The sequence below is a fragment of the Astyanax mexicanus genome, chromosome 4 (assembly GCF_023375975.1).
Source record: "Astyanax mexicanus isolate ESR-SI-001 chromosome 4, AstMex3_surface, whole genome shotgun sequence".
In the NCBI taxonomy this organism is placed as follows: domain Eukaryota; kingdom Metazoa; phylum Chordata; class Actinopteri; order Characiformes; family Acestrorhamphidae; genus Astyanax; species Astyanax mexicanus.
Window position 1 is genome coordinate 30,320,297 of NC_064411.1, and position 18,852 is coordinate 30,339,148.

Below are 18,852 nucleotides of genomic sequence, written 5' to 3' on the forward strand. Positions count from 1 at the left end.
TTGTGATTGAAGTGGTTTCTTATTTTTTTCTGTATTTACTCTGATATTAAAGTTTGTTTGATAATCTGAAAAATGTAAGTATAATAAAAAAGAAACAAATAAAAAAATCTGTAAGCAGGCAAATGCTTTTTTTTTTTTACAGCACGGTGTATATTCATTATTTTTATTAAGACACGGTACGACACAAGTTTAAGAACCTATTTCAGATTTATTTCAACATAATACATCCTTTAACTTCATCTCTATTAAGAGCAGATTTACAAAATAAATTATTAACAGCGGCAGAATACTCTGCCTTTCCTAATTCAATAGAAATTTCATAAATAATAAATATCAAGATAAATCTTGATTTAATAAAGGTTTAGCAGGAGCTCGGAAAGAGAAGCAGACAGTGGGGGGTCAGACAGACAGATCTGACTTTTTTTTTTTTTTAAAGGAATGAATCTAAACCTAGACAGATAGAAAACTGAAATCAGAACTGGTTCCAGTTCAGTGGATGCACATACTCTCTCACTCACTCTCATACAAACTCAGCAGCTGTTTTCTCTTTTTTTTCTGTAAAGTGTTTGACACTATGGGATAAAAAGCTTAACTAAACTATAGAGAAACATGCAGATTTTATCAGTTCAGTTCAGTCCACTCCTCTGCAGGATATCCCTTCTTTCTCAGGACCTTTTAAAATATATTAAACATTCCCTGTAACAGACGTCGAGTTTACAAACATTCAATCTCTTGCATAGATTTCACACTGAGCAGAATTAACCCTCCTCACTGCTAAACGCTCTGGACTGAAGGTCGGCTGTTCAGTCCTCCGGTTCTCCGGTCCTCCAGCAGTCTGAATATTCCCTCATGCTGTCAGTTCAGTGGCGTTGTCGGCCGTGGCTCTTCAGTTGTTTCTGTGCTGTAATTTGAAAGACGTTTCCTAGAAACCCGATCTGGAGGAGCGTCGGGTGTCGGGCTGAAGTGAAATCTTGTGTGCGTTTCTGTCCAGCCTGCTGTCTCAGTGCTGGCCGCTCTCACAGGTCATATGTTGAAGATCCGTGATTTGCTCTGGAACACGGCCGACGGATTGGGGGACAGCTTCGTCTTCACCAGCTGCTCCTGCAACACACAATAAACAGACCAGTTACAAGTGTTCTTCCGCTAAAATCTACTTTTTCTACTTTGAAATACTATAGATCTCTCTGAGTTGTATATGATGCTGCACATGAAGCTCTTCCTCAGCTTCCATTGTCTGCAGTAGCTAGTAAAAGAAAATGTTCAGAAAAACGAGTCGTTTAGGAAAAGAGCCCGCCAATTCTACATCAACCTGTGAGTTAACATCGCCACCTACCTCGGCTCGCGACCGCCCACAGACAGAGCTGAAGCCACTCAGCAACACCGTCTCAACAGATAGAAGCTAACAGCGCTAGGAACAGCATGGCAGTTCGTTCCTGTGTTATTTGTGCAAATAACACATCAGTGTTCTATGCTTTGCCCAGTAATTCAGAGCCAAAAAATAAATGGTTAGATTTTGTCTATGGAACACCACCAGTGAAGTACAATTGAGATAGGTAGGAATGTATGTTTCTGTTTATACTAGTTAAAAGTAAAAAATTACTTTCTGGACCTGGACTACCAACCTTTGTCTGTTTACATAGGATATCCCGTGGATTTGGCATTTAACAGAGACTCTAAAAACAGCTTACTTGCTATTCATTCATTCTAGAGACCACAACCAGACATTTTAAAATGATAAATAAAATGATGGAATGAGACCTTTAAGACCTGCTGAGATCTGTTTAAAGGGCTTTTGACATTTGAAATTAAGGAAGCAGGAAATAAACAGGGAGAGGAGAGACAGGAGAAAATTACAGTATTTAAAAACTATAAGGTGCATCAGATTGCAAGGCGCACTATCAGTGAACGTCTATTTTCTGGTCTATTTTAAATGCATAAGTGCACTGGATCATAAGGCTCATTTTCATCAACAATAGTAAGGAACAAGGTTGTTGCCTTGTTTCCCTTCTAATGGGGAAACAGCTATATAAACAAAACTGTAATTCTTAAAAAAAAAACATTGTCTTTCAAAGTCAAACGAGCGCTGGATGTTAATCTACACAGATTTCACTCCTGAAAACTGTTTATTTGGGTGAGTAAAGCGCTTTTGTTTATTTACAGTAAGCTTAGATAGTATTTTTAACAGTGCGGTTAGCAGCTACGCTAGCCCCAGTTAGCAGCTCTCAGTGATACACCACACGACAGTGCGACACTGAGGAATCCTGGGTGTTCTGGTAATCCAGGGCGATATTAACTAGCGTTTTTTCCCTCGTAGCTTTTTTAAACATAGTAAACACTCAGAATACAGTTCAATATACTCACCTGTGAATGGTTAAAGAGCTAGTGCTGTGATTAGCGGCTAATACTAATACTGCTTTAGCCTCAGTGCTGGAAAAACTTCACTGAAACTCTTGTATAAAGCTGAAATTCTTACGTAAGGCGTGCTGACGATTTATGAGAGAATTAAAGGATTTTAAGTGCATTTTAATACAGTATATTAAACTAGTTTGCTAGAATGCTAGCTTCTACAGTTGAAAACAACATACAAAATATAACCATCATACCAGCAGCACAGCACAGCAACCCACAGTAGATCACACGTGAGTGAAATTTACACAGCATTCAGGTAAACAAACAAATGCTAAGGCTAAGTTAGCTCAGCTAATGTTACTCTCCTAATCCTGTACAGCTCAAATATTTTAGCTGAGAAAAATAAAAGGACAGTAAACTGATACTGAACAACTTAATGCACTTTCTTTACAGGAACTAGACATGGACTAGCATTTATTTTGCAGTAATTTATATTTATTCTGAAAGTATATTCCTTTCAGTGTTTTGTAATATCGCCAAGAATATCATTATAACAAAATACCCTGAAATATTGTAATATTATTGTAGGGAATATCGTCCACCCCCAGTGTCCTTAAACATTTGGACATATAGTGTTTGCTATGTTCATATGAGGGGCTACTGCAGCTTCTTTTCTTTTACGGGGTGGGGGATTATGCGCTGTGTGTGTGTGTGTACATGGCTGTTTGTGGGTTGGTGATACAGTGCTGAGTAGAACAGTGCAGCTCAGTTTGCTGCATTGTGGAGAAAAACACTCCCTCCAGACTCTCACTACACACACATTCATCTTACACACACACACACACACACACACACTGTGCTCAAACACACATCCCTCTGCTCACACACTCCTCTCCTGCCTCTCCTCTCCCCTGATCCTGATCATATCACTGCTTTCCAGTGAAAAAAAAAAACGTTTTTATCTCAGTTTTTATCTGTTTTTATTATTTACACTAATAATTCTAAATAAACCGACCAATAGGAATGCTCTAATCATGTGGATTAAACTCTTATTTTACACTGACTTCCATTTAAACACTGTTTTACCGTTATGGAGATGTTTTTCAGGAGACAGAATCAATGTGCATTGTGGGAAAAATGGAGGATGGAGAAAAACTAAGGATGAAATTCTGAGAAACAACAAAAGGAAAGAAAGCAAATGAGATTCATCATCTCTCTCTCACCTCTCTCTCTGTCTCTCTCTCACACACCCTCACTCTCTCCTTACCTCTTTCTCTCACTCCCTATCCCTCATCCCTCTGTTTTCCCAGCTTCTCTCTCTCCCTCTTACTCTGTTTCTCTCTCTTTCTCCTTTCTGCTCTCTCACATACAGTCTTACTCTCCCCCACCCCTCTCTTTTTCTCTGCTTCTCTCACTTTTTTGCTCTCTCTTTCTCTCTTAATCATCAATCTCTCTGTCTCTATCTTTCTGTTTCTCTTTCACTCAATCTCTCTCACTCTTTCTCTTTCACTTAATCTCTAGTTTACAGTTTTTCTCACTCAATTTCTCACTCTTTGTTTTTTCTTCACTCAATCTCTCTCACTCTTTCTGTTTCTCCTTCTCTTTCTCTCTCTCTCACTCAATCTCCCTCACACATGCTCACTCTCTCCTTACCTCTTTTTCTCACTCCCTATCCCTCATCCCTCAGTTTTCCCAGCTTCTCTCTCACTCTCTTGCTCTCTCCCTCTTACTCTCTTTCTCCTTTCTTCTCTCTCACATACACACTCACTCTCACTCTCCCCATACCCCTCTCTTTTTCTCTGCTTCTCTCACTTTTTTGCTGTCTCTCTTTTTCTCTCTCTTAATCATCTATCTCTCTCTGTCTCTGTTTCTCTTTCACTCAATCTTTCACACTCTTTCTCTTTCACTTAATCTCTCACTCTTGGTTTTTTCTTCACTCAATCTCTCACACTCTTTCTGTTTCTCTTTCACTTAATCTTTCTCATTCTGTTTCTCTTTCTCTTTCTCTCTCTCTCTCACACATTGCTCACTCTCTCCTTACCTCTTTTTCTCACTCCCTATCCCTCATCCCTCAGTTTTCCCGGCTTCTCCCACTCTCTCTCTCTCTCTCTCTCTCTCTCTCTCCCTCTTACTCTTTTTCTCCTTTCTTCTCTCTCACATACATGCTCACTCTCACTCTCCCCCACCCCTCTCTTTTTTCTGCTTCTCTCACTTTTTTGCTGTCTCTCTTTCTCTGTCTCTCTGTTTCTCTCTGTCAATCTCTCTTACTCTTTCTCTGTTTCTCTCTCGCTTTATCTCTGTTTTTCTCTCAGTCTCTTGCTCTTACTCTGTTTGTCTGTCTTATTCTCCTTTTCACACTTCCTTTCTCTCACCATCTTCCTTTCCCTCTCTCCTTTTCTGTTTCACCCACTTTTACTCTCTCTCACTCTCTGACTCTCTCTATCTCACCCCCCCCCCCCCCCTCGTGCTCTCTCTCTCTCTAACCTGCATATGTGTGTGTGTGTGTGTGTGTGTTTGTGGGGTTAATGTTCCCAGAGGAAAAGGGCATTATTGCAGAAAATGGGCTGATCAGCTTCAGTCTCAGTCTCAGCTCTTTCAGTGTGTGTATAAAGTGAGAGTGTGAGGGGGGTTTGAGCTGAGAGATAAGCAGCTGTTCAGCCAGTCTGCAGTAAAACTTCTACAGAGGAGCCTGAGCTTCTGAGCTTCTCTGCTACACTACATAAAGCACATCACCAAATCCCACTCCAGACTTTACTCAGCAACTGCTGAATCTTTTAATGGGAGTGGTTTTATACAACACAACAGTGTTCATTTTGACAACAAATTTTGATTTAGTTTTAGTTTTGTGACAAAAATGGCATTTAGTTTTAGTTTTAGTCAACATTTAGTCACCTGAATTGTTTTTTGTTTTAGTCTTGTTTTAGTCGACTAAATATCATAAGAATATAGTCGACTAAAACTACAGTCAATTTATTGGACTAAAATGTAAAGGGTGTAAATGTAAATGCTTTTTTATCAGTTGTGTAATATTATTAATGTTTGAATGTGAAATATATGTATATATATATATATATATATATATATATATATATATATATATATATATATATATATATATATATATATAAGACTGCATGAGTTAAAGTGAGATACTTAATATAATTTTATTTCTAATTTTTCTAATTTTTAATTTACATGGCCAATTACCAAACCCAATTATTAGGACTCCCCCTATCACTAGTAATGCCCCAACACACCAGGAGGGTGAAGACACATGCCTCCTCCTCCGATGTGAAGCCAGTCACCATTTCTTTTCGGGGACAAGAAGCGGCTTGGTTCATGTACATCAGCTCACAGACGCCCTGTGCTGCGGACATCACTGTAGGAGTGATGTGGGGAGAGAGCGCTGTCTACCCTCCCATAGGGAGCAGGGAAAATTTTGCTCCCTCTGAGCGCCGGCAGCTTGATGGCAAAGCTACATGACCGGGTTTTCAAACCTGCGACCTCCTGCTCATAGTGGCAGCGCTTTAGACCACTTTAGCTGGACCACTTGGCACCCCAAAAGAGAGAAACTTGTGAGAAAGTGCTGTAAGGAACTTTACACATATTTTTGGGTTATAGATTCACTTATTTATTGTTTTTTTTTTTTTATTGAGTTCTTTGTAACCTGTTCCTGCTTCAACACAAGCTATGTATTCTCCCACTGTGGGACTAAACACATTATCTGATTTTAATGAGTGAATTCTCTACCAGTAACATTAACTTTACAGAACAGCAGTGGAGTCTTTTAGTACACAGTCGAGTTAAACACACCATCATCAGCATTAAAACGCTGATCTCTGCATGGAGATCTGTGTGACTATACGTTCTTCCCGGCTTTTGTATCTGACCGCAGCCGTGCAACTGGAAAAGATACGGGTACTGAATGGATGACTACCCTGTTTGGCCCACCTGTAGTGAGTGTGTCCCTTCCTTTCACAAAACTAAATACGTTCTGATTGGATGTCGTCCCTGCCAAGCATTTTCGTCTCGTTTTTATTCATTGAGGAAAATGTCGGTTTATTTCGTCATAGTTTTTCTTATTTTATGCTGTTTTTTATGCTGTCTTGTTTTTGTCTTAACAAAAAAGGTTTTGTTAACGAAAACTATGGCGAAGATTATTCTTTAAAGAAATGAACACAGCTACACAATTAATCAGTGACACAGGGTCATAAATGACATGATCTTTCACCAGCGGAAAAAGATCGACGATGGACTTGTCAGCTTATTCAATAAAACACACTTAAGAGCTAAAGATTTTTTTTTTTTTCCGGAGCTCTGGTGTGTTGCTGTGCTAAAAACTATTCACTAATCTATAGGGATATTTAGTTATTAGTGGTGTTAAAAGTCTTTAATCTCTTTCTGCGCTCTGTCTTATTTAAGTATTAGACGAATATTTTCAGGTGAGGTGCTTTTTATTTATTCTGCAATAGTTTCAGCATCAGCATCATTGTCATTTAATCAAAAAAGTGAATGGTGAGCTAACTCACCCACAGCAGGAATATCTGACTCCACTGCCATAAGACAGCTTTAGATCCATGGTATATATATATATATATATATATATATATATATATATATATATATATATATATATATATATATATATATATATAACTAAAGAAGTTCTGTCTGTACCTTACATCCAGTGTCTTGTCTATAGTACCAAAGCATCGCTTTTTTATTAAGAGAACAACTGATTTTCTGAGTCACATCCTTCCAGACCATGACCTCCCAACTGACCGTGTATGATGTGCATAAAGGTAACAGTCTCTGACAGAGCAACAAAACATTTCCTGCCTGCTCCTCCAGACACCACCGTCAGCGCTCTCAAACTGCTGATCCCAGCACTGTCTACCTGGCCTTCCGCAAATACACTGAGAGAGAAAGAGAGAGAGAAGCTGTGTCTGAGAGAGAATATGTATTACATAACTACATGTACTCAAATTATACTAGACCAGGAGCAATTCATTTAGAAATACCTTGAATTTAATTTTTCTTTATCCTTGCTGTCAGATTCAATTTGGATATATAAGGTATTGTTACTATTCTGCACTCAAATCCTTTGTTTTGGCCAAAACCAAACAAAATGAAACATTTGGCTAAAAGCTAAATATCAACTACAGGTTTTCATGAATGTCATAAAATTCCAATTTTTGAATAAAAAACGCTGTGAAAAGCTTTTAATTTGACACATGGTATGGGAAGAGAGATGTGCCTTAAAAAGTTATAAGAGATTTAGAGATTTCTTTTGATTTTGCTTTTTGGTCACTTACCATTTTTAAATGAGGATTTAATTTTTTAAGGGAAAAAAGCAATTCAAGAACTGATGGAAAAAAAGACGTATTTACATCTGTCAGTTTGGAAAAGGTTACACAGTCATTTTCTAGCTATTATTTACCAAGTGAACCTTCCCAGGAATGACCAGCCTACCAAAATAGTACACAAAGGGCATGGACAGCTCATCCAGGAGGTCAAAGAAAATAACATAGAAAAACATATACTGGATATTCAACTGCAGGTTTCACTTGCCTCAGTTAAGGTCAGTGTTAATTATTTAATAATAAGAAAGAGACTGGGTGAAAACGGTCTCCATGGGAGCGTTCTAAGGTAAAACCAACGGCTGAGCAAAAAGAACAAAACAATCCCTCTCACATTTACCAACAAACATCTTGACAATCCCCAAGACTTTGGGTAAATATTTTGTGTACTGATGAGACAAAAGTGGAAGTTTTTCATTCCGTTACATCTGCTGTAAAACTAACACATAATTTTGGAAAAAGAACATCAAACTGAATGTAAAACATGGTGGTGGTAGTGTGATGATCTGGGGCTTTGCTGCTTCAATACCCAGACAACTTGCTGTAATAGATGAAACCAGGAATTCTGCTGTTTACCAGACAATCCTGAAGGAGAATATCCGGCTATCAGTTTGTGACCTCAAGCTGAGGTGTACTTGGGTTCTGCAGCAGGACAATGATCCAAAGAACACAAACAATTGGGGCAAATACTTTATAAAGAAGGCCCAGGTTGGTTTGAATAGATTTTTTTCCTTAATAAATGAAATGATCATTTAAAAACTGCTGAGACCTGCTGAATTATCAGAAGGAAAACATGGAGACACCCTTGTTCCTTACTAGTGTCACATAATGCACCTTATATAATCCAGTGTGCCTGATGTATGGAAATAGATCAGAAAACAGACGTTCATTGAGAGTGCGCCTTAAATTCCGGTGCGCCTAACAGTGCAAAAAATATGGTATTTTGTATTGTATGTGTTCATACACATTTTAATTACAGGTACTTTTATCTTAACAATGCATGTTATAATGCATTGCATGAGCTTTCAAGGAATAGAAAAAGCAACCATCACTTCATAAAGTTTCATTATACCCATCATCTTTAATCATGGAGCATTATAAAGGTCCATTAATTTAGTTACAGTGATGTATTTGATGTATAGTGGAAGTCGTGTACTGTTATACAGCAATTTTAAGCTCACAGGGCAGGATGAATTGACTGACCAGCAAAGCTGAAAATGGCAAAATTAGCTTTAAAAAGTGCACTGCTGTCTATGTCAGTTTGCATGATTTGGTGTAGCACTGAATCAGCTGTCGGAGCTGTTTAGCAGACAGGCAGACAGTCTAGCAGGTGCTTCATACTGATAAAGCTCTGTAACATTTAACCCATTCAAATCTGTATCGAATTTATTCCATTAACTTTTTATTTATTTTATTTGATTGCAGACACTATGAACCCAAAATATCTATATCATCGCTGTCCTATGAAAAACACTTCTCCATTTTTGTCGATTTTTAATTTACTACATAATTTGAATAGATAAACTGTCCCTTACACTGTGCCAAAATTTCTTGAACAGACCAATAGAAACTCTTCAAAATGACCTGAAATAAACTCTTTTCACATTGACTTCTATTGAAAGTTTATACGTTTTTTTTCTCTCACTTGTAAAGCTGCTGTTTTGGAGATAAGTGTTTTTCATTGGACAGTAAAGATATACAATTCACTATTCCAAGTGTTGGTGATGTCAATCCCTTTATTTCTGCTGTAGACTGGAAGTCGTGTGGAAGAGGGTGGAGCCTGGGGTCTGACACATACGCTGATCCAAGAAATCAGAATATACTGCTTACATGACTACTTTAATAATCAAATAACTGCAGAAATCCAGTTACTAAAAGGCGCATTTAATTTTTTTACATTTTTAATAATCTGGTTCGCCTTATGTATGAATTCTACCAGTCAGGTATTAAGGAGCAGTAAAGTCACTCTGCTGATGTACAGCTTTATACAGGTGAGTTTTCAGTGAAGTTTCTCCAGCACTAAGGCTGGGTGCATCGGCATTAGCGTTAGCCGCTAACCACAGCGCTGGCTCTTTCGTTGTTCACCCTGGATTACTGGAACACTCAGGGTTCAGTGTAGCACTATCAGGAGGTATTTACGTCCCACGAGTGCTGCATGAAGTGGCTAATGCTAATGCTGCTGCACCCAGCCTTAGTGCTGGAGAAACTTCACTGAAAACTCATCCTTAGGCAAAATATTGGAAATGGAAGTGCTTTACTCCCCCAAATAAACCGTTTTCAGGAGAGAAATCTGTGTCGATTAACATCCAGCGCTTCTTTAACTTTGAAAGAAAATGTTTTGTTTGCTTAGGTGCTTCCTCAAGCTTTCCCATTAAAAGGGAAACATGGCAACATCCTGCTCATTTTGATGTAGGCGCCTTTACAAGTGTCCCTAAATGAGCCTTATAATCCAGAGTGCCTTATAGTGTATAAAATTTGGATATATAAACAGATTTTTGAGTGCATGTAAAAAGTGTACAGGGGTTGGACAATGAAACTGAAACACCTGGTTTTAGAACACAATAATTTATTGTCCCGACAGACAGTTCTTGGTGGAAACAGGAGAGTTGAGGTGCACATTGAATTTTGCTGTGATTTGGGCAGCCGTGGTTTTATGTTTTTTTGGATACAATCCGGGTTAGCACCCGAACATCCCTTTCAGACAGCTTCCTCTCAACACTGATTCAACAACCACAGGTTAGCTGTGAAGTCACTTGTCCTAAAATACTGTGTGTCCACAGTGACACTGTGAGTTTCTGCGGTTCCTCCTAATCTCCTGTTTGAGCGTGAGCTGCAGACAGCTGCAGTGTGTCTCTCCGCTGGCTCACACACATCACAACACACAGCAGATGGCAGAGAGAGGAGGCTGGGCTGCGAGTGAGTGAACGCTTTAAACCCGGTGGGATGACCAAAAGGATGTCAGCTGTCACGCAGGCTGATGTACCGCTCGTATGAATGACACAATTCACTTCTAAAAAAACGCTTTCGATCGGATGTACAAGATGTTTAATGAATGTTCCAGAATATCGACAGCTTCTTGCCTGTCATAACAGTGTATGATTGATATTTAATCACCTATTTAGTCAACTACAGTGAAATGGAAACGTTTGGGCACCCCTGATCATATCGTTGGCTGTTTGGATTAGCAATTTCAGTTAAATATTTCATATAGCAGACGAACACAGTGATATGAAGTTTACAGGATATACAGAAAGTGTGAAATAATTCTTTAAACAAAATTAGGCAGAAAAATTACATCAATATTTAGTAGATCCTCCTTTTGCAGAAATAACAGCTTTAAAATGATTCCTATAGCTTTAAATGAGAGTCTGGTTGAAGCTTCTGGTTGAAGGTATTTTGGATCATTCTTCTTTATAAAACGTCTCCAGTTCAGTCAGGTTTGATGGTTTATGATCATAAACAGCCCGCTTTAAATCACACCACAGATTTTCAATAATATTCAGGTCTGGGGACTGAGATGATCTGAGATGATCATTCCAGAACGTTGTACTTGTTCCTCTGCATGAATGCTTTAGTAGATTTTGAGCAGTCGTTGTCTTGTTGAAGGATCTCAACTTTAACTTCAACTTTCTCACCGATTCTTGAACATTGTTCTGAAGAATCTGCTGATATTGACTGAAATCCACGCGATTCTTAACTTTAACAAGATTCCCAGTACCTGCACGCATCACACAGCCCCACACCACCAAATTTTACTGTGGGGAGCAGTAAAGTGTTTCTCTTGGAATGCCGTGTTCTTTTTCCGCCATGCATAAATAACTGCCCTCCATATAACTCAATTTTAATTATATCAGTCCACAGAACCTTATTCCAAAATGAAGCTGGCTTGTTCAAATGTTCTTTAGCTTTAGCATACCTCAATCGACTCTGTTTGCTGCAGAACCCAAGTAAGCCTGAGCTTGAGGTCCAAAAAAGATGGCTGGAAATTTTCCTTCAGGATTTTCTGATAGAAAGCTGAATTCATGGTTTCTTCTATTACAGCAAGTTGTCCAGGTCCTAAAGCATCAAAACAGCCCCAGACCATCACACTACCAGCACTATGTTTTATGTTCAGTATGATGTTTTTTTTCTGAAATGCAGTTCAAGGTAAAATATTTGGCCTTTTCACTCACCTGAACATTGAAAGTGTTATCATTGTAGCTTTAACATTATTGTGCTCTGCTGTAACCAGTGTGGTGTTCTGGATCTGTCATCAACTATCAGTGAGTAATCCAGCTCAGACAAAGATGCTAAAATACACTAATTTAATCCCACCAGTCCAAGTCTACTAGTCTGTATATATGTACACCAGTATCTGTTGCTGTAGAGCATGATTAGGGTTAATATATTTGTAAAATATCCACAAACAAACAGAAGAAGAACCCAGAAGGACTACAAGACTGATGCATAGTTGGCAAATTTTCACTTAAACAGATAGCTAAGCACTGAGTTCCAACAGTTTTAAATCATTCCAATCATTCCGCATGCATGGGTCATAAGGCAGTGAGTATTTGAGATAGGTAAAGTGATCCAGACTAGTCATCATTTCTGTGTCACTTAATTAAACAGCGGAAAAGACTACAGCTGCAGTAAAACTGTAGTGTTTGTGTAGCCTGATTGTCTGTCAGACAAGGGTCCTCAACCTGGCAACCTGTGTAGGTTTTGCATCTTGAAGAAGAGGGGGCAGGGTATATACGTTTCTTCAATGTTCCTGACAGCAGAAACTGGACTGTTTGCTGTACAAACTGTTCATTTAAATCATTACTTCTTTTCTCATTCTTTGTTTCCAGTCTTTTAGAATTTGATTCAGCGCAATTCCTCGACTCACCTCAGGTTTGGAGCTGGTTGTCTCGGTCCTCTCCGCTCTCTCCGGCTGGCTGCTGGGCTGTGTGTGCGCTGTGATGTCTGGGACGCTGATGTCTGCATGCCTGTGTGTGTCGGAGCTGAAGGCAGCCTGGTAGCTGGTCTCTGGAGGGGGCTCGTTGGTGGACGTGGCCAGGAAGGTGGGCCTTTTCTGGGCAGGCTTCGGTGGCCGGACTGCTGCCCAGGGCCGGTACTCCTGTCTGCTTGCAGAGAGACAGTAAATATTAGAGACAGAAGGGCCGGTCGGAGCTCTCTGAGTCTTTATAGAGTTTGATGGAGTTTGACAGCAGCAGGAGGAAGATGTTGATGGGAGCTGTAAGTGTCAGAATGATCTAAGCTCCTGCTCTGGAAGGCCCGGGCCTCATCTGCTCCCAGAGAGCCGCTGAACTGGGCAGCTACAGTCTCTTCTCTAATTCACAGGATTTTGTGTGTTGGAGCAAATATTAAACTGGTCCTCTGGGAGCAGATTTGGCCAGGTTTTTCACAGCAGGATAGATCTGAATAACAAGCTTATTAAAAACACAGCATTAGGCCATTTAAAGGCAGACAACTGAGAAATTACGCACATTATTATACAATTTACATCAAAGCAAACAGCAGAAAAAGAAGAAGCGCTCTCAGAGCCAGAGCTTCTAAACTAAAAAAAAACAGCTGGATTTTAATGTATCAGTCCACATTCCACAATAAGATTTTCTGCTTATTATATTATACCACAGTTAGTTCCAACCCTGTAATGTGATTGGCTGAGAGGCGTTTTATGAGTGGCATTATCAGCCGGTAATGCACTGTAACCGAAGCTCTCCATGTATAACTCCGCCACATACACTTAACCTAGCAACAACACAGCGCCTACAAGCCAAACAAAAACCAAATGTGATGTTATTAAACACCACCAGGAGCCGCTGGATCCCATAGGCACAGTGCAGAAATGCCATGTCTCCAATAAACGGCGCAGGCAAAGACGCGGTGCTACAAATAAAAAAAAGCCCAGCGCTAAAAAAAAAAAACGCATTATTACACACATTATCAGCCACCAATATCAGGTTAAGAGTTCTTTTTATCAAAACAAAAGTTAAAGTTTATATATTTTTTTCAGTTAATTTAGGGCTTTTTAAGCTGAATGTAAGGTGGACTCTTGTAATTCCGCAGGTGTTGCCGCTTTAATTCCTAAAAAATAAACATTTTCTTTCAAAGTCAAACGAGCACTGGACTTGTTTTTCTGTTTCCTAAAAACCATTTATTTGGGTGAGTAAAGCGCTTCAGTTCTTTTACAGTACGATTAGATTTCCACAATTGTGACTGAAATGGACAGATACAGAGCTTACAGCGCAACTACAAACAAAGCAGCTATAGAACTAATTTAAGTGTTTATAACCAGACCGATCGCGTTTTCTCATCCTGTATGAATAAACAGTGATAATAGAACTATAGTATAATCGCAATAATACACTCAAGGTTGTTCGCATGTTAAATGGGAGATCTGTTCTTAATAAAAGTTTTTCTTAAATAATAGGTATATGCTTCTTCAGTGTTGCAATGTTATTTAACATTATTCTGAAAAGATTTCGCTTATTAAAACAGCTCGAAACAGTTTAAGGGGTAAGTCAGGATCAGACCAAATGTGCACAGGCTCGGGCCGGTTCGAATTGGATTTTTTTAGGGGCCCGATCTAAGCTCTAAACTCTTCTCACCTACTCTCACCTTTACTGTTTATGGAGTGTAAGATAGCAACAAGAATCGCGATGCATCGTGGACAGGGTGTACGATTGGGCCCCTAATGTTTAACTGGATTTCCAAACTTAAAAAAAAAAAAAAAAAATGAAATTAAAATAAATTATATTTTTTAAAAATGTCTTGTTATACAAAACACAACTGTGTATGTGTTTAGCTGATAAATGCCTTAAATTAGTTAGATATGTGCAGTATAAATGTTTTACATTTTAACATATAAAATAATGAAAATAAAGAATCGAATCTGAAATTATCTGGGAAAAAATTGTATTTTGAATTTTTCTTACTCTGCGATATATATTACAATTATAACTGTTTTCCTCCAGAAGACAATAATATTAATAATGCAATCTGTGTATCAAATGAAATGAGAACTGTGTTTTTTTTTTTTATTTGATCTGATTAAATTTTTGAAATGATACTTCGTTCAGCTCAATCCCTCAAACACCTCTACTGAACACAGTGCTGCTGAGCAGTTGAAAGCAGGTCTCCAGTAGAAGATAAAGAATGGAGCAGTTAGCACTGCAGGGTCTCTGACCGAGTGAAAGGGTCTCAGATCTATAGTGAGGGGTTAATTAAGGCGGTGGTGAACACAGCTGAGAGAGTTTTCAGTCAGTGGAAAGTGCTGTGGATAAGATGGAGTTACTCTGTGGAGAATATGGAGTGTATTTATCTGAGTGTGTGAAGTACAGAGAGAGTGAGGGAGTGTGTAAGCAGATCTCCCCATCTTCCCCACCCCTCCCAATCCTTCCTTCACTGTTTTTATTCGAGGTTAATGAAAAAACAGGGCACCATAGTAAGCTCTTGGCAATATGCGGCTAATGTAGCAGCTCATTACCAGCAACCCAAAACTATGTTAACTGTTCGTTCAAATGTATTGTTTTAGCATCAGAAGTGCTGAGAAACCCCAAATTTACCTCAAAACAACCAATATCATAGTCACCTACAGTCTTAAAAACACAGCAATGCTACATTCTCCACTCAGAGTAGCACAGCTAGCTAACGCTAACTGAGGGCTATTAGCTAACTGTACCAGTACAGGCTGAAAGACTAGCTAAAGACACTGACCAGAACTCAAATTACTGTATATGATGTCATTATACTATAACATTATAATATGTGTATAAGTACACTCAGACAGTAACCAGTGCCACTGACTTTGTATATATTTCTATTATTGACTGTGTAAATCATTAGTCCAGATCAATGTAGGTAGCTTATACCTACATACAGTGACTGTACTGTAGTCTATAAACACATACATACAGTAACTGCACTGTAGTGTATAAACACATACATTAAATGTAGTATATAAAATAATTTACGAAGTCATTGATATGGGTTAGTTACTTAATGTTAGTAGTAGTCTATAAACTCATATATATAGTGACTGTTCTATAGTCTATAAATACATATATACAGTAACTGTACCGTAGTCTATTAACACATATATACAGTAACTGTACTGTAGTCTGTAAACACATACATGAAATGTCTTTCATGTAGTATATAAAATTATATATGCAGTCATTGATGGGGTGAATTACTTTATATTATATAGTACTTTATAAACTCATACACACAGTGACTGTACTGTAGTCTATAAGCTCATACACAATGTAAATATGAGTTTATAGACTACAGTACAGTATACATGCTTGAGTTTATAGACTACAGTACAGGATAAATGCTTAAGTTTATAGACTACTGTACAGTATATATGCTAGAGTTTATAGACCATAGTACAGTATACATGCTTTAGTTTATAGACTACAGTACAGAATACATGCTTGACTTTATAGACTATAGTACAGTATACATGCTTGAGTTTATAGACTACAGTACAGAATACATGCTTGACTTTATAGACTATAGTACAGTATACATGTTTGTTTTTATAGACTATAGTACAGTATACATGTTTGTTTTTATAGACTATAGTACAGTATACTGTAGGTATGAGTTTATAGACTATAGTACAGTATACATGCTTGAGTTTATAGACTACAGTACAGAATACATGCTTTAGTTTATAGACTACAGTACAGAATACATGCTTGACTTTATAGACTATAGTACAGTATACATGCTTGAGTTTATAGACTACAGTACAGAATACATGCTTGACTTTATAGACTATAGTACAGTATACATGTTTGTTTTTATAGACTATAGTACAGTATACTGTAGGTATGAGTTTATAGACTATAGTACAGTATACTGTAGGTATGAGTTTATAGACTATAGTACAGTATACTGTAGGTATGAGCTTATAGTCTATAGTACAGTATACTGTATGTATGAGTTTATAGACTATAGTACAGTATACATGTTTGTGTTTATAGAATATAGTACAGTATACATGTTTGTTTTTATCGACTATAGTACAATATACTGTAGGTTTGAGTTTATAGACTATAGTACAGTATAGACTATAGACTATATAGTTTATAGACTATAGAACAGTAACTGTAGAGTGTGTGTACTATTCAGTGTGTGTGTGTTATCTGTGTTCAGTGTGATGCTGTGCGGGATGCGCGCTCTCTCCGCACCTGTACGAGCTCGTGCCTGTGCCGGTGGACTCCGCGTGCCTGTTCCTGCCCGCGCGCTCCTCTCTGTCGGTGTTAACGGGGCTCTCCGCGGGACCCTTGCTGCCTCCGTTAGTGATCCAGGGGAAGTTGTCTTTCTTGGGGATGGGCCAGGGCTTGTAGTCCTGCTTGTACTGGGTGACGCTGGGGAAAGGCACGCCCGGTGGCTGGTAGTCCTCGCGGGGTCGGTAGCTGGGCTCGGTGCGCGCGCGGCACGGCGGTGGCGGCCGCCTGCCCCCGCTCCCCCCTCCTCCGTCCTGCGGCGCGGGGGAAGCGCGGCGCTCCGGCGTGGCGTAGCCGTCCCGAGGCGCGCGCTCCGCGGGCACGTGCTTGGCCACGGAGCGGATCTCGCGGCTGTCCGACTCGCCGAGCTCCGAGTAGTTCTGGATAGTGAGCGGAACCGACAGGTCCGACTTATCGAACTGGTTCCAGAAGCGCGCGAGGCAGCAGACCCGGCTGATACACGGCCACGCCATCTGCCCGGCAATAAACCACACAGAAAACACAGAGGAGAAAAAACAAGAAAAACAAAGAAAAAAGAGAGAAAAGAAAGAGCGCTACCGAGCCCTATCCATCCCAGCCCAGATAACACAGAGAGAGAGAGAGAGAGAGAGAGAGAGCACTCACTCCGTCGCTCGTACGCGCGCGCGCTCGCGCGTTTCACGTTTCGCTCACGTGGGTCTCAGATTTGTATTTTTTTTTACCTCAGTCTACCAAAAAAAATCTGTAACGAACAAGGCGCTGAGTGTCATTTTTAGTTATGAGTGTAAGGATTGTAATCTTTAGGGAATTTTTGGGGTTTTTGAGCATAATGTTAAGCAATGAATTGAGCATGTTAAGTGTAATGTAATATAATGTTAAAGCGTAATGTTTAGGAGTGATCATAATATTAAGCAATGAATTAAGCTTAATGTGAAGTGTAATATAAAATAGCATAATGGTAGGTATTGAGTATTCTGGTAAGAATTGAAAACGCTAAGTATTAAGCGTAATGGTAAGATTTGAGTGTTATGGTAAGTATTGAAAACGGTAAGAATGGAGGTTAATGGTAAGAATTGAGCGTAATGGTAAGTATTAAGCATAATGGTAAGTGTTGGGCGTAATGGTAAGGATTGAGCGTATTGGTAAGTATTGAGCATAATAGTAAGGATGGAAAACAGTACGTATTGAGCATAATGATAAGTATTGAGCATAATGATAAGTATTGAGCGTAATGGTAAGTATTGCGTCTAACAGTAAGTATAATGGTAAGTATTGAGCATTATGGTAAGAATTGAAAACGCTAAGTATTGAGCGTAATGGTAAGGATTGAGTGTTATGATAAGTATTGAAAACGGTAAGAATGGTAGGTATTGAGCATAATGATAAGTATTGAGCATAATGATAAGTATTGAGCGTAATGGTAAGTATTGCATCTAACAGTAAGTATAATGGTAAGTATTGAGCATTATGGTAAGAATTAAAACGCTAAGTATTGAGCGTAATGGTAAGGATTGAGTGTTATGGTAAGTATTGAAAACGGTATGACTGGAGCGTGATGGTAAGAATTGAGCGTAGCGGTAAGTATTGAGCGTAATGGTAAGAGTTGAGCATAATAGTAAGAGTTGGGCATGATGGTAAGAATTGAGCATGATGGTAAGGATTGATTGCAATGTTCATATCAGTAGCAGAAAATGGTCTTACAATTTCAGTATCAAAATGTATCCTAATTATTTCCTGGACAAATTGTTTATATATTTTTCAAGCAAAATCAGATGTTGTGACAGGTCTAATTCTGATGCTTTGCTGAAGCTGACAGGAAAACTGAGTAGACACAGCAATATTTTTTGCATACAGTGGGTGGCCATTGCTGTGCCTTCCTCAAGCGCTCAACAGTGGCATCCTATCAAACCTTGGCCCCAAACCTACAACCCTGTATAACC

General features: G+C 38.9%; 1 protein-coding gene across 1 annotated transcript; it reads right to left on the minus strand.

Moving 5' to 3' along the window:
- Positions 1-188: 188 nt before the first annotated feature.
- On the minus strand, positions 189-17,704 carry map6d1 (MAP6 domain containing 1). Its single transcript, XM_022673145.2, has 3 exons — positions 16,895-17,704; positions 12,577-12,811; positions 189-1,101 (listed from the first exon to the last, which is right to left on the minus strand). Exons 1-3 carry the CDS (start codon positions 17,404-17,406, stop codon positions 1,024-1,026), a joined length of 825 nt encoding a protein of 274 aa, XP_022528866.1. The 5' UTR covers positions 17,407-17,704; the 3' UTR covers positions 189-1,023.
- Between the last annotated feature and the right edge of the window lie 1,148 nt (positions 17,705-18,852).